This window comes from Bubalus kerabau, chromosome 21 (genome assembly GCF_029407905.1).
Source record: "Bubalus kerabau isolate K-KA32 ecotype Philippines breed swamp buffalo chromosome 21, PCC_UOA_SB_1v2, whole genome shotgun sequence".
Taxonomy (NCBI): Eukaryota; Metazoa; Chordata; class Mammalia; order Artiodactyla; family Bovidae; genus Bubalus; species Bubalus kerabau.
In genome coordinates, this window is record NC_073644.1 from 44,572,304 (window position 1) to 44,592,946 (window position 20,643).

The window sequence follows — 20,643 nt, forward strand, 5'->3', positions numbered from 1 at the left end:
AGACTATATTATTATTGTATTATTTCCCCCTAAACACGAAGGCTCGCACCTCAAAGCAGAAGAACGGGAGCCGAGAGCAGGCAGCCCAGTTGCCTTCAATTGTGCAATGTGTAACACACGACTGATAGGGGTTACCACGGAGCTTTTTCTAGAGAAGCACAATCAAAAGAGAGACAGCTAAATCCTCTTAAGGCTCCAGGAGAGAAACTCGCCCCATAAGCCCGGATCGGCGGAGCGCCAGATTTCTGGATACTACTTTCAAAATGTGGAGCCCAAGCACCGCCCGCCGGATCGCTTTCCGGGCGCCAGCGGGCCCCGCCCCGCCCCGGCCCGGAAGTCCCCGCCCACTGGCCCTAGCGGCCCCCGCGCGCCCCCGCTGCCCTGGGCGCGCGGGCTGGACACGGGGGCGCGCACGCCATACGTGCCGACCTCTCGGGACCGTGCCCGGCGAGGCCCGGAGGCCCGCAGTTTGGCCAGCCATGTTCCTCTCCGTGGCGCTACGGGCCCGCGCGGCCGGCCTCGCCGCCCACTGGGTAAGGAGCCTCGAATGAACGCGGACACCGCCCTCCCCGCCTCTCTCCGCGCCTCCTGTAGCGGCGGGCACGCGGGAGCCCGGGCCCGTGACTGGTCCCGGGCGGCGGCAAGGACACCGCGGCCTTCACCGTCTTCGGGGAGGCCGGGGGGCGGCGGAGCGAGGCCTCCCCGGGACGTGAGGCTGGGGGGCGGCGCCAGGATATCCTTGCGTGGCCGGCCGCGGGTGTCCCGCCCCGCGGAGGGACGTCCCGTGGTCCCCCGGTGGCTGTGGGGAGGTTGGCCGAGTGGGTTGTCTCCGCGCCCGAGTCCGTCGGGCCGGACGCCCGTGACCTCCGAGCACGTCTCACTCGGGGAAGGACACTTGAGTCCCCGGGCGAAACGCTCGTTCGTGCTCACTGAACAGTATGCGCCCAGAGATGAGGAGGGGGACGGCCGGGCGTCCCCGGCTGGGCCTTGGGACGGTGGGGCCGGTTCCCGGGGGAAGGGGCCGGCGGGGCTCTGGGCGTGGGGGGAGCCCAGCAGCTCGCAAGTGAGTTCTGGTTTCGCCTGGTGGCCACACCGCACCTTCTCCGGACTTTGGGCCTCTACGCTTGTCCCTGGTGTCCTCGGATATTCCAGTGTGCAGACTTGGTCTCTCAATAAACGCTTGAGGATGCACTCTTACCTGCTGGGCTCCAGGTGACAAAATGGGATAATAATGGTGACAGGGAACAACGTTCTGCTACTGCTTTCCGTGTTCCAAGCATTGTTAACTCTTCACACTCGAAATCTCATTTATGAGGTTGATACTGTTATTTCCCCCATATTACAGTTAAGCTATGGATTTAGACATCCCCTATTCTTGTGGAGTTGATAGTCTTACGCAGTAGGAACTTGAGGTAGTAAATACCGTACACGTAAAGGTTCAGTTGATCCTCCAACAGATTTGTATTAAGCGGGTCCACTTTATAAACGTATTTTTTTTTCTCAACAGTAGATACTAGACTACTGCAGGATCCAGAGTATGTGGTGGTTTAGTCGTTCAGTCGAGTCCGACTCATTGCAACCCCAGGGACTGTAGCCAGCCAGGCTCCTGTCCATGGGATTCTCCAGGCAAGAGTACTGGAGTCGGTTGCCATTTCCTTCTCCAGGGGATCTCAATCCTAGGGATCGAACCCTGGTCTCCCACTCTGCGTGCAGATTGTTTACCGACTGGACTGAGCCACCAGGGTATATGGAGGAACCTCATTTGGAATCTGACTGTTACGTTCGTATATTCTACTACTTAGAAGTTCCACAGAAAGTTCCCTGGTGGTCTAGTGATTAGGATTCCAGGCTTTCGCTGCCTGTGGCCCACGTTCAATCCCTGGCCAGGGAACTGAGACCCCAGCAAGCACTGACCGCCCCCATTCCCACCCCTGCCCCCAGCTCCACCAAAAAAAAAGAACCTCACAAAACCAGTTAGCATACTCCCCTAAACCCCAGTATCCTTCAGGGATCAACTGTGCAGTGTTAGAGATACTCATGAATAGAGCACCCAGTTTGGTTTGAAGGTGGTATAATTTTTCCTAGAAGCAATAGGAATAGATTAGGGGAGGGATCAGATGGACTAGGGAGAGGGTATTCTAGGTGGAAAGGACAAAATAAGAAAAGCATAATATTAGGAACAGCAAATAGATTTAAGTTCAAAAAATAAAAATCACCTGTAGTTTTATCAAACGGGAGATTACCAAAACGTGAATATTTTGACGTCTGCAGTGAAAAGACCTTACAGAATTTTAAAAAATTAGATCATACTGTTCATACTGTTTTTGTAGGCTGTTTTTTCTCATTATACATTTTGAGCAACTTTCCTGGTCAGTAAACATTCTGTCATTTTTAATGCTGCATGATACGCTATTGTGAAGATGTTCTATAATTTATATAATCAGGCCCTTCTAATCTTTTACAAATATTGGGATATCAGATGACCTAGCAAAAGTCCAGCAATATATGAGTAAAGAGGTTTCAACTAATGAAGTTCCTTTCCTAGAAGAGAAACTTTTAAAGGAATCATTTACATTTTCAAAGAAATTGCTTATTTTGTTTAATTGCAGCTTTATTAGCTAGCTGCCAATTTCTTCAGCCACAGGCTTTTTTCAGCTTGTCATTGATTTAAAAATATCCAGAATTTAGTACTGTGTCTAGTGGAGGACACCTGTGTGACTTTGAGCCATAATTTTTAATCTCCTTGAACTTTATTTTTCATTTCTGTGCAGTAATAACTTACTGAACGATTGTCAAGAATTGCCTAAAAATTATGAAATATGGAGCCCAAAGCTACTCAGAATAGACTTATTTCCCTCTTTCCTTAAGTAAATTGCCCAGCGTTTTCTTTATTGTTGACATCACTTTACAACTGATGCTGCCTCACTGCCAAGCCACTAATTACTTTCATAGAGGTGAAAGGGTTGTGGCATTTTCATGGATTATGTTTTCAGTTTTAGAATTTTCATTTGGTTATTTTTTTATGGTTTCTATTTCTGTCTTTTCATTCATTGAAGATATTTTTATGTCCTTAAGCGCTGTTGTAGTCATTTTGAAATTATTGTTTGGTAATCTCCACTGGTTGTCTTTTTTTCTTGAAAATGAGTTGTTTCCTTTTTTGTTGTGTGTTGAATAATTTTGGATTGTGTCCTGGATATTGTGAATGATGGTCATAGAGGTTATGAATTTTTAAAATTCCTCCAAAGAGTATTTTGTTGTAGTTATTGTTGCAGATAGGCTATTAACTTGACTCAGACTGCAGTCTGGCTCCCTTGTGGGCAGCAGCTCACATATCCGTTCAGCTCTTGTAGCTAGACTGGAGTCAGTCACAGAACTGGAGGCTTCTTTCTGGCTTTTTCTTTTCCTGGATTTCCCACTTGCCTATCCCCCTCCTGTGGTGGTGGTGGTTGTTCAGTCGCTAAGTTGTGTCCAACTCAGTGACCCCATGGACTACAGCATGTCAGGCTTCCCTGTCCATCACCATCTCCCGGAGCTTGCTCTAACTCATGTCTCTTGAGTTGGTGATGCCATTCAGCCATCTCATCCTGTCACCTCCTCCTCCTCCTGCCCTCAATCTTTCCTAGCATCAGGGGCTTTTCCAGTGAGTTGGCTCTGCCTCAGGTGGCTGAAGTATTGGAACTTAAGCTTCAGGATCAGTCCTTCCAGTGAATATTCAGGGTTGATTTTTTTTAGGATTGACTGGTTTGATCTCCTTGCTATCCAAGGGACTCTCAAGCGTCTTCTCCAACACTGCAGTTTAAAAACATCAATTCTTTGGTGCTCAGCCTACACTGTGGTCCAACTTTCATATCTGTACATGACTACTGGAAAAACCATAGCTTTGACTATATAGACCTTTGTTGGCAGTGATGTCTCTGCTTTTTATTATGTTGTCTAGGTTTGTTGTACCTTTTCTTCAAGCATCAGGCGTCTTTTAACTTCATGGCTGCAGTCACTGTCCACAGTGATTTTGAAGCCTAAGACATTAAGGCTGTAGTTTTTCTCTTGGAGTTTTAGCTGCCCATCATGGGATAGACTGGGACTTGCCTTCATGTTGAAAGGAAAAAAAAAAAGAGTAATCAAATGGATTCCTTCCAAAGTAATTGAGTATGGTCAATTATGAGCAGCTTTCTGAACGAATACTTTTATGGCTGGATTTTCTAAAGTAGTGAAGAATTGAAAAGAGGGTAACGTTCAATACATTTTTACAGAATGAAACATGTTTATGAAGATCCATAGCGAATAAAAATTGGCATCCAGTTTGATTCAGACATAAGTGAAAAGCAGTAAGTTAATGGTACATTAGCTCTGCAATTGCCTGCAAAAGAACGTAGGAGATATAGCTTGTGGTTCTGGCTTTTCGATTGACTATTGTGTGTTACTGTAGGCAAGCAAGGTAGAAACCTTACCTTTGAATCTGCATTTCCTTTACCACTCAGCCATGAGGGAAGTCCAACTTACTTTGTAAGTTGATTCTATTATTTTAAATTACTGATCTTAAAATTTCATAAGGCATTTGATTTACTGAACTTGCTTAAAATTTTAGGGAAAACATATAAGAAATCTGCATAAGACAGCTGTTCAGAATGGAGCTGGAGGAGCCTTATTTGTGGTAAGTAATTACTAAGATTTCTTCAGAATGAAAGGACTTGGAAGTGTGGTTAAATACAGCTATCTTAAAGAGCAACATCTTTGGTGTTTGCTGGAGTGGGAGTTTGTGGGAGTTTAAATATAGTTAATTGAATTCACTGCATTTCAAGTTAAATTGGTACCAGGGCCACCCTGGGATTAAGAATTTAGATTATTCCTTGGTGAAATAACCGTGAGCCTTAACCTGATTTCTTGTCATACTGTGGATTTTTCAAGATCATTTATGTTGGCTGACTGAAGATTCTGAGGCTGCAAATTGGGGAATCCCAAAATGGCACCAACTTGAAACTCATGTATTTCAGTAATACAGCCAATACACTGGCAGTTGTCCTTTATGTTTTTGGTTTCCAGGGTTTCACTACAGGTAGATGTTGATTGGTTGCACAATTCAGAAAGACTAAGTATGCCCTTTCTGTGACAAGGTACATTTTTCAGAAATCAGTCTAGTGTTTAAGGGCAGTTTAGTGGAGTTGTGTGATGATTCAGTTGATGGTATAGTTTTGGAAAATGAATTATTTTAAGGCTGAATCTTAATAAATGAGTTAGCCATACTGTTAATAAGTAGAGTCCTGCTCTCCATTTTGTTGTCTTCCTCTGAAAATATTTGAGATAATTGTCCAAAGAAACTTTGTTTCCTTTTCCATGTCCTTGAAAAAGCAGAACTTTGAGAGTTGACAAGGGATTCAGTTCTGTTTCACCATATATACAAAACATTAATTGATGTAAGTTTTAATCTCAGTGTGACTCATTTGATTTCCTGTTGACATGCCATTTCTTGTCAGTGTTTGAAAAGGGCCTGCTCTTACTAGAGAAGAAATAAAGCTCGCTGTTGGCTAGTTTCTGTTATGGAAAACTATCTGTGGGCTAGTTTCTGTTGGTTGGGAAGAGATGGTGCTTTTGTAGTAGACAGTGGGTCCCTTTGATAATCTGGTACATTCTTTTGGAAAAATGTACATATTGTCATGCTCAAAATTTTGTGTCTTAATTTCATAAGGCTTTCCAATAATCGGTAATTTTTTGTAATTATACTACGTTAGAAGATCATATTCTCTCGTCAAGTTGCATTACACTTTTTTTGGTTTTTGATCCTAAAGCTACTTCTTATAACTTACAAAGGGTGATTTTGAAAATGTCTAAATTTTTTAATTCTGCTAATATTATTTTGGTAATCATACTTATCAGATGTGTAGTTAATAATTAGTTTAGCCATTGCTTTTGAAGCAAGGATAGATTGACATATATCATGTTTGAATCAAAGTGAAGAAATTAAATGATCAGTAGTAGTAAGGTACAAAGTTGTTCATACTTTTCAGGGAACTTTGATAATTTTGAGAAATGTTTTTTTTCTTTTGTGTAGCACAGAGATACTCCTGAGAATAACCCAGATACTCCATTTGATTTCACACCAGAAAACTATAAGGTATGACTGAATTAACATTATAATTAACTTACAGAATATTTAGTATCTTCCAGAGATATAAAAACAAGTGCTTCTTCTCTGATACAGAGGATAGAGGCCATTGTGAAAAACTACCCAGAAGGGCATAAGGCAGCAGCTGTGCTTCCAGTTCTGGATTTAGCCCAGAGACAGAATGGATGGCTGCCCATCTCTGCTATGAACAAGGTACTTCATTTTTGTGTTAGTTCAAAAAGAGGAGAGGTTGTGTATAGTAACTTCCTTATGTGGAAATTTCTCTGACGGTCATTAATGTCATAATCCAGGAATTTGAAGTTCTCCCGGATTGGGCAAACTCGGGGAGATAGTAAGGGACAAAGAGGCCTGGTGTGCTGTAGTTCATGGGGTTGCAAAGAGTTGGATACAACTTAGCAACTGAACAATAACAAATCATTTCTATATCTCATACCCTAAATTATATTTATGTTTCTGTTGGTTCCTTTAATAATGCATAAAACTGAAAGGGTGGAGCTTTTTATCCTTGCAAGAAATAGTAAGGGCATTAGAGTGAAAGAGGCTTTTTTTCTGTCTTTGAGAGGAAAAAAAGATCCCAAATATGTATAATTTGCTGTCAAGATATTCTGAAAAGGAATGTACTGTTTAAATACTAGAATTGCAGAGAAAAAGATCTGCTCACAGCTAATGTGAATCTTTTTAATACTTTGCATTTTTGGCCTCAGGCTTTAATTAAAATCCTTATTAAAAAAATCCTTATAATACATGGTATTTGTGCCATTTGATTATGGCAGCTTGGAATCAACAACCTAGGGAAATCTTTTGAGTGACCCATTTAAATACAGTTAGTATATTCACGCATATTTTAGGATTCATTTTTTCCTAATAGTGTTTTCAGCAGTAATCCAGATTTCAAGTTTATTCATATCCTTTTAATGTACTACATTTGTATGGTAGTATGTTATAGTGTATCATTTATGAATATAATATAAAGCCATATATATTATTTGATTCTTATGAGAATCACATGGCTAATAAGCCAGTGTGATTATTATTCCATTGATATAATGGAAAATATATTTTACTTTGAGCTCAGAGATCTGATTTTTCTCTGGACTTGCTCATCTGTGGTGATGATTCTAGACTAGATAGAGCTCTTCCAATTAATATGTTATTATTTCTAAGTGGTAGAGCTGGGGCTGACTCATCTCTAATTCTGTGCAGTTTGTACTTGACTGACTTCTGCAGAGATTCTGCTGTGCTTCATTCCCCTTGTCACTTTCTCATTGTGACAAGGGGAATGTCTTAAGAGTCTTTCTAAGAGTCTAGGAATATCCTCAGTTTATCTAATGGAATCCTGGATGCAAATTTTAGATAAGAGTTCATTGATCTCTTATTTACTTGGCACGGTACTCTTAACAGTGTTATGGACCCTTGTTGATTTGTTTTGATTATGAAAAATGTTATAAAGCAAGTTTGGTTAGTAATATACTTAGTAAACATAAGTGCTTTTTTATTTCAATAAATAAATGTTTGGGGGCATTTCTAAATTCCTCATTATTTTTATAACAGCCAACTTCCTTAGTGATGATTTAGGTGTGTTTCTAATCATAAATAACTTTTTTTTGAAAAATTTATGTTTTTGATAATGGTAAGCTTGTTGAAAGTCTTGCTGAGTGTCAAGCTTAGCAGAGCAAAATAAATGAGAAACCAATGTGAAAATGTTTTAAAAATATTGTCCTATTCTATGTAGAACTGGATGTGTATGTACACGAGAGGAAGAAATAGCATACAGAGAATAGAATCAAAATTCTTTCCACTTGGAGAGTTTTAATGTTACTGCCCTTTCCCCTCCAAGAAAAGCCCAACCTTACAACAAAAACAATATCCAGAGGCCCATGCATTGTTACTTAACCATCACCAAGGTATAGGGAGGTGCACAACAGCAGCTCAGGAGAACTATTTTAGTTAGACCCCAGGACCTTACAATTATCCCATTGAGTGGATGCCAGCTTGTATATTTTGAGAGAGTTCCCCAGGTTCAGAGGTGTAAGCCTGATTTAGTACCACAGAATTAGATTCAATATAGCTACTTTAATACTGCAGGAGTGAGCCCAGGGTTAGATGTCTTTTGAGAATACATTTCCTTTAGAATCCCTGATAAGAAAAAGTTTAATATATTTGTCATTATTTGAAATGCCATTTAACGAATTCTTTTTTCATGTCAAGACCTGGATATATGTGTGATTTTTAAGTGTCAGACTTGAAGGACTTAAGCCTCGCAGATATCAAATACAGATGTAGTTTCTGCTTCTAAAGAACTTTTTTAGGGAAGAGGGAGGAGGGTTCAGGATGGGGAGCACAGGTATACCTGTGGCAGATTCATTTCGATGTTTGGCAAAACTAATACAATATTGTAAAGTTTAAAAAAAAAATAAATTAACACCTTGCCATCACCAAAAAAAAAAAAAAAAAAGAACTTTTTTGGTTTTTACCAAATTGAAGCAATATTGAAATTGTTTTTTATGACATATCTAAAACTCAATAAACATTGTAACCGTATTATTAAAATATTTTAGGTTGCAGAAATTTTACAAGTACCTCCAATGAGAGTGTATGAAGTAGCAACTTTTTATACAATGTATAATCGAAAGCCTGTTGGAAAGTATCACATTCAAGTCTGCACTACCACACCTTGCATGCTCCGAAACTCCGACAGCATACTGGAAGCCATTCAGAAAAAACTTGGTATGGGGCACAGTATATTTATAATGTTTATAAAAAATAGATTTGTCTTTTGAAATGTGACCTCTTTCTACCTAAATTTTCCAACTTTCACTATCATACTGGATCTGTACTTAATGAGTAAATTTTTGTCTTACTATGTTTGCCCACCATTATTTCTTCCTATTCTGTATCCTTTAGTTCTCATTCTCAAAGCTGAGTTTTCACGTTTTCTTTCGTAATCATTGAGTATGTTTTAAAAGCTTCTTAAAATTTTAAAGTGTTTGTTGCTTAGAAAAGTAAGTTTCACTCATTGTGTGATAGCATGTGGCACATGAAGTGACTGTATTATCCTCATTCTTCCAAACAAGACTTGGAACAAATAAGATTTGGAACAGGAAGAATGCTTCAGGAAGGGAAGTGTGGAAGAAGATGTTACTACAGGGGCAAACTGCCATTGTCGCATTTATCACTATACTTATCAAATGAAGTAAAAGGAGGTGTTTCTTAATCTTATTGTTACTGAATATGAAGTACTTGCATGTTGTAAAAATAGCTGGACAGTATTAAAGTATATAAAACAGAGGCTGAAGTCTGCTTAAAATTCCATCCCCCGACCTCTGAGGTACAGTTTTGTGACGACAGTACCTCTGAGGTAAATTTGTGATGACAGTTGGCTATGTCAGATTTAGAGTTAATGTTGTTTTAATTATTTTCATTGTTGAATGTAATATGTCTGCTTTTTTGCACTTGATTTTGACTATGATAATATGTGTGTCTGCCTCATTTTCTATGTAAGTTAAACTAAGCTGCACTTTCACGTATGCAGCTCTGTGCATACTTGTGCAAGTGCACAAAGGTGTTTCCAAAATGTAGACGTGCCGGGTCAGATTTTATCAAAATGCCTTCCCTAAAGATTTGAGAGTACTTACTATCCTCCCATTCTTAATGATCTTTGACATTAACTGTTTTCTGAGTCTTCCCCAGTCTGATTGTATAGCTACAATACAATAGTAGGTTAATTATCAATGATCAAAATTTATATGGTCTGATACACTGTTATGTAACAACAAACACTGGAGATAAGGCCCTTGAAATTTGACTGTTTGAAAAAGGAACAGGTCCACTTAAGAAATCCTTGAATGTTCTATAATAATTATACAGTTTGTTTAGTTTAAGAAATTCAGTGCTCTTAAATACTTTTTACATGCCTCTGTAATGGGTTGATTTTGTTTTTTCCTTAAACTATGTTGCAATTAAAATATTATCTGATCCTTACAGTGCTTATTTACACTTTTAGGAATAAAGGTTGGAGAGACTACACCTGACAAACTTTTCACTCTTATAGAAGTCGAATGTTTAGGGGCCTGTGTAAATGCACCAATGGTTCAAATAAATGACAACTACTATGTGAGTATTTACTTAATGTAAATTAAACTTGTATGACATTATATTTAAAATACTTGATTTCCTGTTGATATAAATATTGAAGTTTTTTTTGTGGTTTCAAAGTTTATTAAAAATCAAATAATTATTAATAAAAATATGTCAGTTTTAGCTTCCTCATTATTGTCCACCAGAACATTTTTCAAAAATTGTCATCCAAAAAAAAGTTATCATCATTAAACATTTTTGCATTTAACTCCAGGATACATTTTAAAAACTTTTAAATAACAAAAACTTAAATACAAAAAATAAACACCACAGCTTAACAGATAACATTTTGCCACATGTGCTTCAGGTATTATAATTTTTATCATTGTTATTATACATGTACTGTGCTTGACCCCATGGACTATAGCCCTCCAGGCTCCTCTGTCCATGGGATTCTCCAGGCAAGAATACTGGAGTGGGTTGCTATTACATAGAAATAGCTATACCTGAGGGTAAATCTCCCTTACCCCCATTCAAAATCCTGTTCCTTTCCTTTCATTCCCAGAGATAATCACTATCATAAATTTAGTATGTATTCTTCCTGTATGTGTTTTTTAAACTTTCAAAATCTATGTATCCAGGCATGGTAATCATACTGTGTTGTGTGTTTTAAAAATTTTACAGAGATGGTATCATACCTTTCTCTAAAAATTGCTTTAGCTGGATCTCACAAGTTTTGATAAGTAATATTTTTATCATTTAGTTCTAAATATTTTAAAATTTTGCAATTTTATTTCTTTGACCTCTTCTTTTTTTTAGAAGTGTTAATATCCAGGTGTGTGGCATTTTCTAGTTACCTTTTTTAATTGTTTGCTACCCTAATTATATCATGGTTTTCATTCATAATATTTTGTTAGCTCATAACTCTTAGAAGTTTCTTTATGGAAATTCTTTTAGGCCCATGTTGAAGGTAGATTCTTCCAGAAGTTGATGTTGCTTCTCTCTTGCTCTTGGAAATACTACTGGCCCAAAAGAAATCTCCTCTCCTTATATCCTCCCTCTTCTTCCCCTGAAGTGTAAGGTTCCAGACTAGCAGGGTGTTTTGAGGGGCAGTTTTAATTTCTGGTTTCCTTTATATTGAGAATATACCCTTTGGGTGTCTCCACTCTGTGTGGTTTGGATGCCCTCCTGTGCCCGTGACTTTGTACCTTGCCCCTGTAGGCTGTGACACCCTGAAGCCAAGTTTGTTTGGTGTTCCACTTGTCTCCCTAAAGTTTTCATTGAGTTTTGGACCTCTGAGTACTTTTTCCTTGTCCATGTCTTAATAAAATTTTAAAGTTTTTGTTTTTTATTTTATTCAGCATTTATAGTTGTTAACAGCAGGACATTCAGTCAGGATAGCTAGCCTGCCGTGCCTGAAATGGAAATCTATGATTTTATTTTAAATGAAGATGAAATTGGACTTCTTTGGCATTTTACCTTTCTAGGATACTTCTATTACCTATAGGGATTTTCTTCATTTTAATGATGGTGATTCAAATTTCTTACCCCCTCTTTCTCATATGTAAAAAAAAAATACCTTTTAAAAATATGGCAATAACTTTCCCTTTCCTACATTTCTGCCATTTACTCATAATCAGGACGATCTTAATTTAAGCAGGAATTAGACAGTCAAGGCTTTGTATGAAGCACTGTTCTATTTTATGTATTTTCACTTTTAAACCTCAAAACACTCTGAAGTCAGTTGAGAAATGAAGAAACAAATTTGGGGAAGCTGAGTAATTTCTCTAAGATTGGCTAGTAAGTGCTGGAACTTGAGCTCAAATGCAGAACTGTCCCCCTCAGAGCACTGCTCTGTGCTGCCCCTTCAGCTGCAGCTCCTACTGCGATTGCATCTGGCAGGACAGGCTATATCTAGGAGTTACTCAGGTGTGCTGCCTTGGTAAGTAACTCGTGAGCTGGGACAGACAATAATAAACTGATACTAGGGATTCACACTGATTTTAGTAGTAGGATGTAGTTTTAATATGACTGCTTTATGTTTTTTTCCTAGGAGGATCTGACACCTAAAGATATTGAAGAAATTATTGATGAACTGAAGGCTGGCAAAAGCCCAAAACCTGGGCCGAGGTATTTTTTTTTATGTCTTTTTAATAAATTTTAATGGCTTAACCTAAGTTAGTCTTTCATGTAAACTTAAAAAATTTTATACCATAAGTCTTTGGGAGTTTTCAGGAGCCTTGAATGCTGTCTAAACCAACTTGTCATTTAAAGAAATGATTTTTTTACCCTCTCTAAAACCCTGTCAGATAATCATTTGGTATATACCTGGATATTTATAAAGAAGGCAGATTTACTACAAATAGAAACCTATTTTGTTGTTTAAAAGTTCATGCTGTCAGAATTTGACTTAATGTCTGTCTTCCTCTTTTCCACATAGAGGTCCCAAGATTCTCTCCTTTGAACAATTTTTGGATAATTTTTAGACCTCTTCCAAATGACAGATCTTTAGTTACTCAAAATAGCTATATCATCTTCCTCATCTCTTTTCTCATATCTTAATATCCACAGTTGTTTTGTTGTTTTTCCTTACATGGCATAGTTTTGGTCTCCCTCCTTTGTATGTCTTCTAGTTGGCTGATGACTTTCTTAATGTGATACTTGGCCTAATCACAGTATTTGAGATACATACTCAGCATGTAGAACACTGTGGGACTGTCATCTTTATTCCAGATATCATGCTTATAATAATGCAATCTAATTACATCAATTCTTACCTCACATCATTATACCATTACATTGTGCTTACAATCAGTTAGAATATCTACATCTTTTTCAACTTAAACATTGTTTATCCAGGTTATGTTATTCTAATTATTCCTTTCTGTTTTCACCCTGAACTTTTGCTTCCAAACAAACTCCTATTCCTTATCTAAGTGTTCACATTACTTAAAATTCTCTTAATACTAGCAATGTTTGCATAGTTTAATAGTCATATTCCCTTTGTATTTTTTTTCTGCTTATGTCATAAAATTTTCCTTGTCTCAACATAGTTGTAGGTTTTAAAGGCCATATAGTATTCTGATATATTGAGACAACTATGATGTGACCTTTATGACACTGTATTAAAATATATTTTCCTACTTTTTGTTGTAAACAACAATTCTCTGAGGTTGAATTACTAGGTCAAGAGGCTATGCATGGTTTTGTGGTCTGCTGGAAGTACTCCTTCAGTGTTCTGGCTCACTACTGACCCTACCTAGTAAGAAAAAGGGACTTCCCTTGTGGCTCAGATGGTAAAGAATCTGCCTGCAATGCAGAAGAACCGGGTTTGATCCCTAGGTGGGAGGATCCCCTGGAGAAGGGAATGGCAACTTACTCCAGTATTCTTGCCTGGAGAATCCCATGACAGAGGATCCTGGTTGCCTATAGTCATAGGGTCACATAGAGTTGGACATGACTAAACAACTAACATACAATGAGAAAAAGAGGTCAGTTCAGGATAACTTAAGTTTAGCAAAGGCAAGCTGGCCCCTAAAAAACACACCCTTCTTTCAACACTTGAAATGAATTTACTTAAAAGAGGCTTGGCATTCTCTTCCTGGTTCCTCACTTTCTTGGGCTACACTGAAAATATTTTGAGGAATAAAACATTTCCACTTTGAAGAATCAGTCTCCATTATGGAAGCTGCTGAAGTGCAACCTCTTGTCATTTCACATTACAGTATTTCTCTTGCTTTGTCTACTTTATTGCATTCCCTCAGCATTCGTTTCACAAATATTTCTGGATACATGCTGTGTGCCAGTCACTATCTTAGGTTGTGCGTACAAATTATGAGCAAGGTAAAGTCTTCATATATTTTATATTCTAATGATGAAGACAACTGGTGTAAAGTGAAAATTTAGTTGCTCAGTCGTGTCTGACTGTTTGCGACCCCATGGACTGTACCCCACCAGGCTCCTCTGTCCATGAGATTCTCCAGGCAAAAATACTGGAGTGGGTTGCCATTCCCTTCTCCAGGGGATCTCCCCCACCCAGGGATTGAATCCGGGAGTCCCACATTGTAGGCAGACGCCTTACCGTCTGAGCCACCAGGGAAGTCCTTTAATTGGTGTAATATCTGAGTAATAAATGCTGGGAGAATGATTGGAGGTAAATTTAGTCAGGGGAGGGCTTTCTGAGGTGGTAAGTTAATGACCTGAATAAGCCCAAAGGAATCATGTAAAAATCTGGAGGAACAATGTTTTAGAGGGGAAAGATGTGTTAAGGTCCTGGAGGAAAGGTAAGACGACATTATGGTTGAAGTGAGGTGATGAGGGAGGAAAAGGGTGGAAGAGGTCAGAGGTAGAGACCCAGGTAAGCAATTTGGGTTGAATCCTCAGTATAAAAAACTTTTGAGTGTTTTCAGCAGGGAATGATAGGCGTGATCTTGTTAAAAGTATCGTCCTAGTTGCTGTGTAAAAAATAGTTTAAAATTTAATGGATGTTGTGGGACAGAGGAATTATGAATGCTTCCTGACTTTTTAGTATGAGTACCTCTGATTCCTTTAACTAAAGAAGATTTGAGGTAGGGCAAATTTGGGAAAGAAAAGTCACTTTGTTTTGGATGTGCTACTTAGCATGTTTGAGATGCCTACTTAGACATTCATGGTAGAGTGACTAAAAGGTAGATACAAGCTTGGAATTTAGGGAATACATTAGGGCTGGAAATACACATTGGGGATTTGTTAGTTATTGTATTGCTGCTGCTGCTGCTAAGTCGCTTCAGTCGTGTCCGACTCTGTGCGACCCCATCGACGGCGGCCCACCAGGCTCACCCGTCCCTGGGATTCTCCAGGCAAGAACACTGGAGTGGGTTGCCATTTCCTTCTCCAATGCATGAAAGGGAAAAGTGAAAGTGAAGTCACTCAGTCGTCTGCGACTCTTCGTGACCCCATGGTCTGCAGCCTACCAGGCTCCTCTGTCCATGGGATTTTCCAGGCAAGAGTACTGGAGTGGGGTGCCATTGCCTTCTCCAAGTTATTGTATTAATACATGGCATTTAAAGTTTAAGTCTGGATGAGATTGTGTGTGTTAGTTGCTCAGTTGTGTCCAACTCTGCGACCCCAGGGACTGTAGCCCACCAGACTCCTCTGTCCAGGATTGAACCTGGGTCTCCTGGACTGTAGGCAGATTCTTTATAGTCTGAGCCACCAGGGAAGCCCCTGGATGAGATTACCAGGGGTAAAATTAGAGTTTGTTTTTAATCCAGGGGGTACTGTAACATTGTATTTGAACATTAATAAACAGGAACTAAGTAGCACAGTTAAGCATTTTTGACATCTAATAATAGGGATGTTGCTTATCAGTAATTTTAAATAGTTCTTCAGTGGGAGTTTTTGACATTGTTCCAGATTTGAGCCAAAGGCTTTAGAATTACTGGTTTCTCAATCTATTTTTACTTCCTTCTTATTACCTCTTATTTAAAAAGTTGAGATAGGGAATTCCCCGGCTGTTCAGTGGTTAGGACTCTGCGCTCCCACTGCAGGGACATAGTGGGTGGGAACTAAGATCACACATGCCACGTGGTGCAGCCCCAAATTTTTTAAGTGAATAAAATGGCAGTAATCAAAATACAGCTATAGTTATTTAAATTACCCAAATCTGGCTACTTATTAGTATTTTTATAATAAAGTGCTCTGCCTTAATATTTGACAGAGGTGCGAAACTGGTTCTGTGGTAACTGACTTTTGAGCCCTGCTATCATGTATACTCTGGCCAGAACTGGTAAAGATGACTGTCTCTCTGGTTCAGAACTGCTTTTATTTTGGTAAATGATGGCTAGAAAGAAAATGCTAAACTGATGGTAATACAATAGTCCTTCTTTTGACATTTATAAATATTTGTGTGCTAGGGATTGTTTTTAAAGTATTGAACATAACATCTAACCCTGCTTTCAAATTATTGATGAATAGAGGTTGTTTTTTAGTATGGATTATCTGAAACTGATTTTAAATCCAACTTGAATTCTTCATATTTAGTTTTAAAAAGATATTTTAAATTTTACAGAATTCTTTGGGGTACAGAAAACATCTTCCACAAGAAGGAACATAGTAAGGAGAAGAAAGAGAGGTCCCTCAAAGTGAATTAATTTATCGTTTTACTGGTAGTCAAGAGCAGCAAGTGTGCCTGCTCAGTTGTGGCTGACTCTTTGCGACTCCATAGACTGTAGCCCACCAGATTCCTCTTCTGTCCATGGAACTCTCCAGGCAAGAATACTAGAGGGGGTTGCTACCAGTTAACATTAAAAAAAAATTACAAAGCAAAATACTGTTTTTATAGCATTTTGCCACTTACCCTACAACTTGAATTTTAGGCTCTAACAGATAGTGTAGTGACTGCTTTTGTATTTGGTTTTCATAGTAAACCTATAATGCAGATATATTAACTGATTTCTGACTTTGTAGGTATTCTTTATTATACTACACTAGTTACTTGCATTATGTAATATAATATCTTGAAAGAGCTTATAAATGATTGTGGTGTCATTTTCCTGTCCCCTCAACAAATGATTTTCTAGGGCTCTAAAAATAGACTTGTAAGATTGATGACAGAATGTGAAGGGCAAAGCCAGAGGGAATAAAAATATTTAATTGAGTAAGTTCTTCAGCTGAAATCTGTGGCAGGAACAAGGTAAATGAACAAAGCCAGGGAATAGGAGGGTGAAACAGGAGTAGGTGCTGAGCAAGGCTCTAGCAGCAGAGGTCAGACAGGACAGAGGTTGAGCCTGAAAGATCACCTGGGAAAGTATGTGTGGGGGTGAAGAGAGGACAGGTTCATCTACCTCTTGCTGCCTCTCTTCATAGAACTGTAGGAGGACCTGTTCATGTTTTCTTTGTGGCTGTGGTAGCCACCCTGATCTGGAGCCTACTGTTGAAAAATACTAATAATTTAGCCTTTAAAAACATCAATACAAATTAATTTCATCTTCACTGCTTCTAAGGGACATCCTCCCAAACCCTCAAATCTCTCAAAGAATTCAGTTTCTGTTTCCAAGTATAGTATATTAAGTATGTGTTCCCTGTGACAATGGATCTCAAGTCAAAATAAAATTCAAATATAAAAAGAATAAATGTAGTGCTCTAGTTTATTAAAACATGATTTTTGAAAACGTCTTCTGGGGTTGAGTTCTTAGCTCTCATCTCGGGGTAGACGCTGACTCACCCCAGCCTTGGTTTCTGTGTCTGTAAAACACTCTGGCCAGTGTCCCTTGTCTCTTGGCATTGTTGTAAAGATTTAATGAGCCACTGATATATGTCCACTGCTGAGTGAGAACTAGTTTTAGGATTATTTTTATATTTTTCATATTTCATATTTTATACATCAGTTTTCATATTTAGGAAGTGAAAATCTTGCAGCAGTAGTGATGTTTGGATTAAATAGTCCATGCTAGTTCTTGGGAGAGAAATAGTTTCTTATCTGGGCTGTTGTGAGGTAACAATTATAAATGGTAATCATTAGCAGTCAGCTTAATGTTACTTTTCTTTCAGGAGTGGACGCTTCTCCTGTGAGCCAGCTGGAGGTCTTACCTCTTTGACTGAACCACCAAAAGGACCTGGGTTTGGTGTGCAAGCAGGCCTTTAATTTATATTCGCTGTAAATATGTCAGTGGAGAAATAAAATATGAATCTCCTATCTACCTAAACCTTTTATATTACTTGTTCATTTCCATCTGTGTACACCTTGCTTGTAACCTAGCAACTTACAGCTATTAAGTATCATGTCAGAACTTCAGAGCACCATTTTCAACTGCCTCTTCACTTTTATCAATATTAGGGTACTGTGAAATAAAAATTCTGTCAAATTTCAAGTATATTTTGCTCTCCCATCTTTAGCCGTAGCCAAATCTTAATATGATCTCTCTATAAACCTTATTTGTTAGTATTTTCTTTAAACATTTTTATATTTGTGGCACAAAGTTACTGTAATTTCAACTGGTAAATGATACTTCAAGCAGACTGTAGGTGTAACAACGATAAGGTAGTTGTCTTTAGATGTACTGTTTATTATTTTTAAAGAAGGAAGGTACAAAACACTTTGACATTATTCTTCACTATTCTGACACTGCTGCTGCTGCTGCTAAGTCACTTCAGTCGTGTCCGACCCTGTGCGACCCCATAGATGGCAGCCCACCAGGCTCCCCTGTCCCTGGGATTCTCCAGGCAAGAACACTTGAGTGTGTTGCCATTTCCTTCTCCAATGCAGGAAAGTGAAAAGTGAAAGTGAAGTCACTCAGTCCGACTCCTAGCGACCCCATGGACTGCAGCCTACCAGGCTCCTCCGTCCATGGGATTTTCCAGGCAAGAGTACAGGAGTGGGATGCCATTACCTTCTCTGACACTGCAGGTACACAAAAACTAACTAGGGGAAGGAACTGGAAGTATAACTTAAGTTTGAAAGTTCAGTGGGAATGGGAAATATGCTCCTCAGCTGAATGCATATTACAAGCTTAGAAACCGAATGCATACTACAACTTAGAATAGAACCCTTTGTGTATAACATCCAGTTCAGGAAACTAGCTATGAGTTTTGCAAGCTGGAATAAAAAATTAATAGCCAGCTTTAATTCAGGAGTAGATCTAAATAATCCAACTGTTTCAGGATTTCTCCAAGTCACTGGTTGGCCTTAGTCATATGACAGATGAGTATATGATGCTTAAAAACATGAACATTTTACTTTTTGAGACTGCCTTTACGAATTTTCATTTTTCACCTAAGCTAACAGCAAAAGTAATTTTTCAAGAGGCACAAAAAAATAACAGTGAAAATGCTCCTTTCTGCCCCAGAGCCCTCAGACCTTCTTCCCATAGGCAATGGAATGCTTTTATTATTATTTTTATCTTTAAAAAAAAAAATAGTCTATCTTCTCTTTGTTAGCTGTTAGGCTTTTATTTGAAATTATGAAAAAATACATAAGAAAAAATTAAAAATTATGAAAAATTTAAATAAATTCCTTTAAAGTTACTATTGTAAAAATTGTCTAACATTCTTGACTTTTTTTTCCCCAAGTAGGGAAAGGTTTCAGATACTGGTTGAGAAAACAAGTTATGTATTAAGAATATTGGTTATTATGTTCTATTTTAGAAACAGAAAATTTGTTTTAGGTCTTTATAGGAGTACTGTTACACCATTATCAAAACATACTTTTAGATCATCACTTACATTGCACTACAGTAGTACGTATTAGGATTTTGAGTTGAATCTTGCTTAAATTTTTTTTGCCCATTCTTCTTGAAAATTGTACTAATTTTTTACACAAGAGCACTGGTTTTTAATAATTACACATAGGCTTTTAAAAACATCTGGCAGGTAAAATTTCATTACAGTAATCCACGATGGTTCCAAAGATATATGAACACACTGATTCAAAACTCCTTGCCAGTTTTTGGTTGCTAGAGATGACAGCTATAGCCTAGCCTGCTTCTCAAACCAATAAAGAGAAGCTGGCGTTGTTGATGTATCTAACACGACTTGCTCCCTCATTTCCTCTTCTCAGTTCCTAGCTCTATGCTGTTTTTTTCAAAAAGAGATATTTAGGGAGGAAATGTTCATATTACAAAAATAAAGCAACAAATAATTCAACTTGTCATTCTTCCTATTGGGCAAAAATTCTCATACCTGGCTTTTCTGGTGGTTTTTGGAGTGGCTGCTGAATGTTGCTAGGGAAGGCTACCAGTTCCTCAGAAGTACTTGCTGTAAGTGGACAGAGCCACTGTCCTAGTAAATCCTACAGCAAGTGACAATCATATGGGTATTCACTGCCCAAGCATTACATCTGTATAGACTGTCAATATGGTAAGCGATGACTGGGATTGTATTTTTATTAATTCACCTTCCTTAAATATGGCAGGATTTTTTGAATGATCTAACTGGACTTCATGTAGAAAACATAACAGTAATTGATTCTAACGGTAAGAAGTAAGTTGGAAAGAAAGTAAATTTTGCAGATGGCTTCTATTTCACATACCACATATGCACATTTTAAGTGTTTGGTAGTAATAATCCTAAATAAGTGTGATAAAACTTAACCTTGGCTAAGAGTGATGTTTATTGCTTGGGATCCTTGACCTGGTGCTATTAAAAAAACATTTTGCCCACTTGCTGAAGAGATTTGAGCTAATCAAAGGGCTCTACAATGAAGAGCCTTAGCAACATAGTCAACTAGCTCCAGCTTCTTTTCAGGCCTCTATCCTATTATATCCATAATAAGAATTACCTTCTTGATTTGTACTTCTAGTTTCACATTAAAAAGGAAAATTAGCTCCTCTTCCCTTAATAAGTTTCATTTGAACCTTTCCAATAACAAATTGTGGCTGATTTATAATGTGTCACATATAATCTTAATAGTTTAGATTAAAAATTTTTTGCAAGTTGTAGAAATTTTACAAACTTCTACAATGAACTTT

At 38.4% G+C, this 20,643-nt stretch overlaps 1 protein-coding gene across 2 annotated transcripts; it reads left to right on the forward strand.

Annotated features, from left to right (window-relative positions):
- The first annotated feature begins 374 nt into the window (after positions 1–374).
- Positions 375–18,051, forward strand: NDUFV2 (NADH:ubiquinone oxidoreductase core subunit V2). 2 transcript variants are annotated; one of them, XM_055559105.1, is made up of 8 exons: positions 375–533; positions 4,586–4,651; positions 6,047–6,109; positions 6,197–6,313; positions 8,680–8,848; positions 10,125–10,234; positions 12,252–12,328; positions 17,729–18,051. In XM_055559105.1, the coding sequence occupies exons 1-8, from the start codon at positions 480–482 to the stop codon at positions 17,820–17,822; spliced, it is 750 nt and encodes a 249-aa protein (XP_055415080.1). In that variant the 5' UTR covers positions 375–479; the 3' UTR covers positions 17,823–18,051. The 2 variants fall into 2 exon arrangements, with proteins under 2 accessions (XP_055415080.1, XP_055415081.1); XM_055559106.1 differs by lacking the exon at positions 4,586–4,651 and having other exon boundaries at positions 376–533.
- The last annotated feature ends 2,592 nt before the right edge of the window (positions 18,052–20,643 follow it).

Excerpts from the sequence above, each read along its gene's own strand:
- NDUFV2 (XM_055559105.1), top strand. The coding sequence starts at position 480 with ATGTTCCTCTCCGTGGCGCTACGGGCCCGCGCGGCCGGCCTCGCCGCC. Across the intron at positions 534-4,585 it reads CCGGCCTCGCCGCCCACTGG|GGAAAACATATAAGAAATCT; the intron begins GTAAGGAGCCTC and ends TTAAAATTTTAG. Across the intron at positions 10,235-12,251 it reads AAATAAATGACAACTACTAT|GAGGATCTGACACCTAAAGA; the intron begins GTGAGTATTTAC and ends TTTTTTTCCTAG.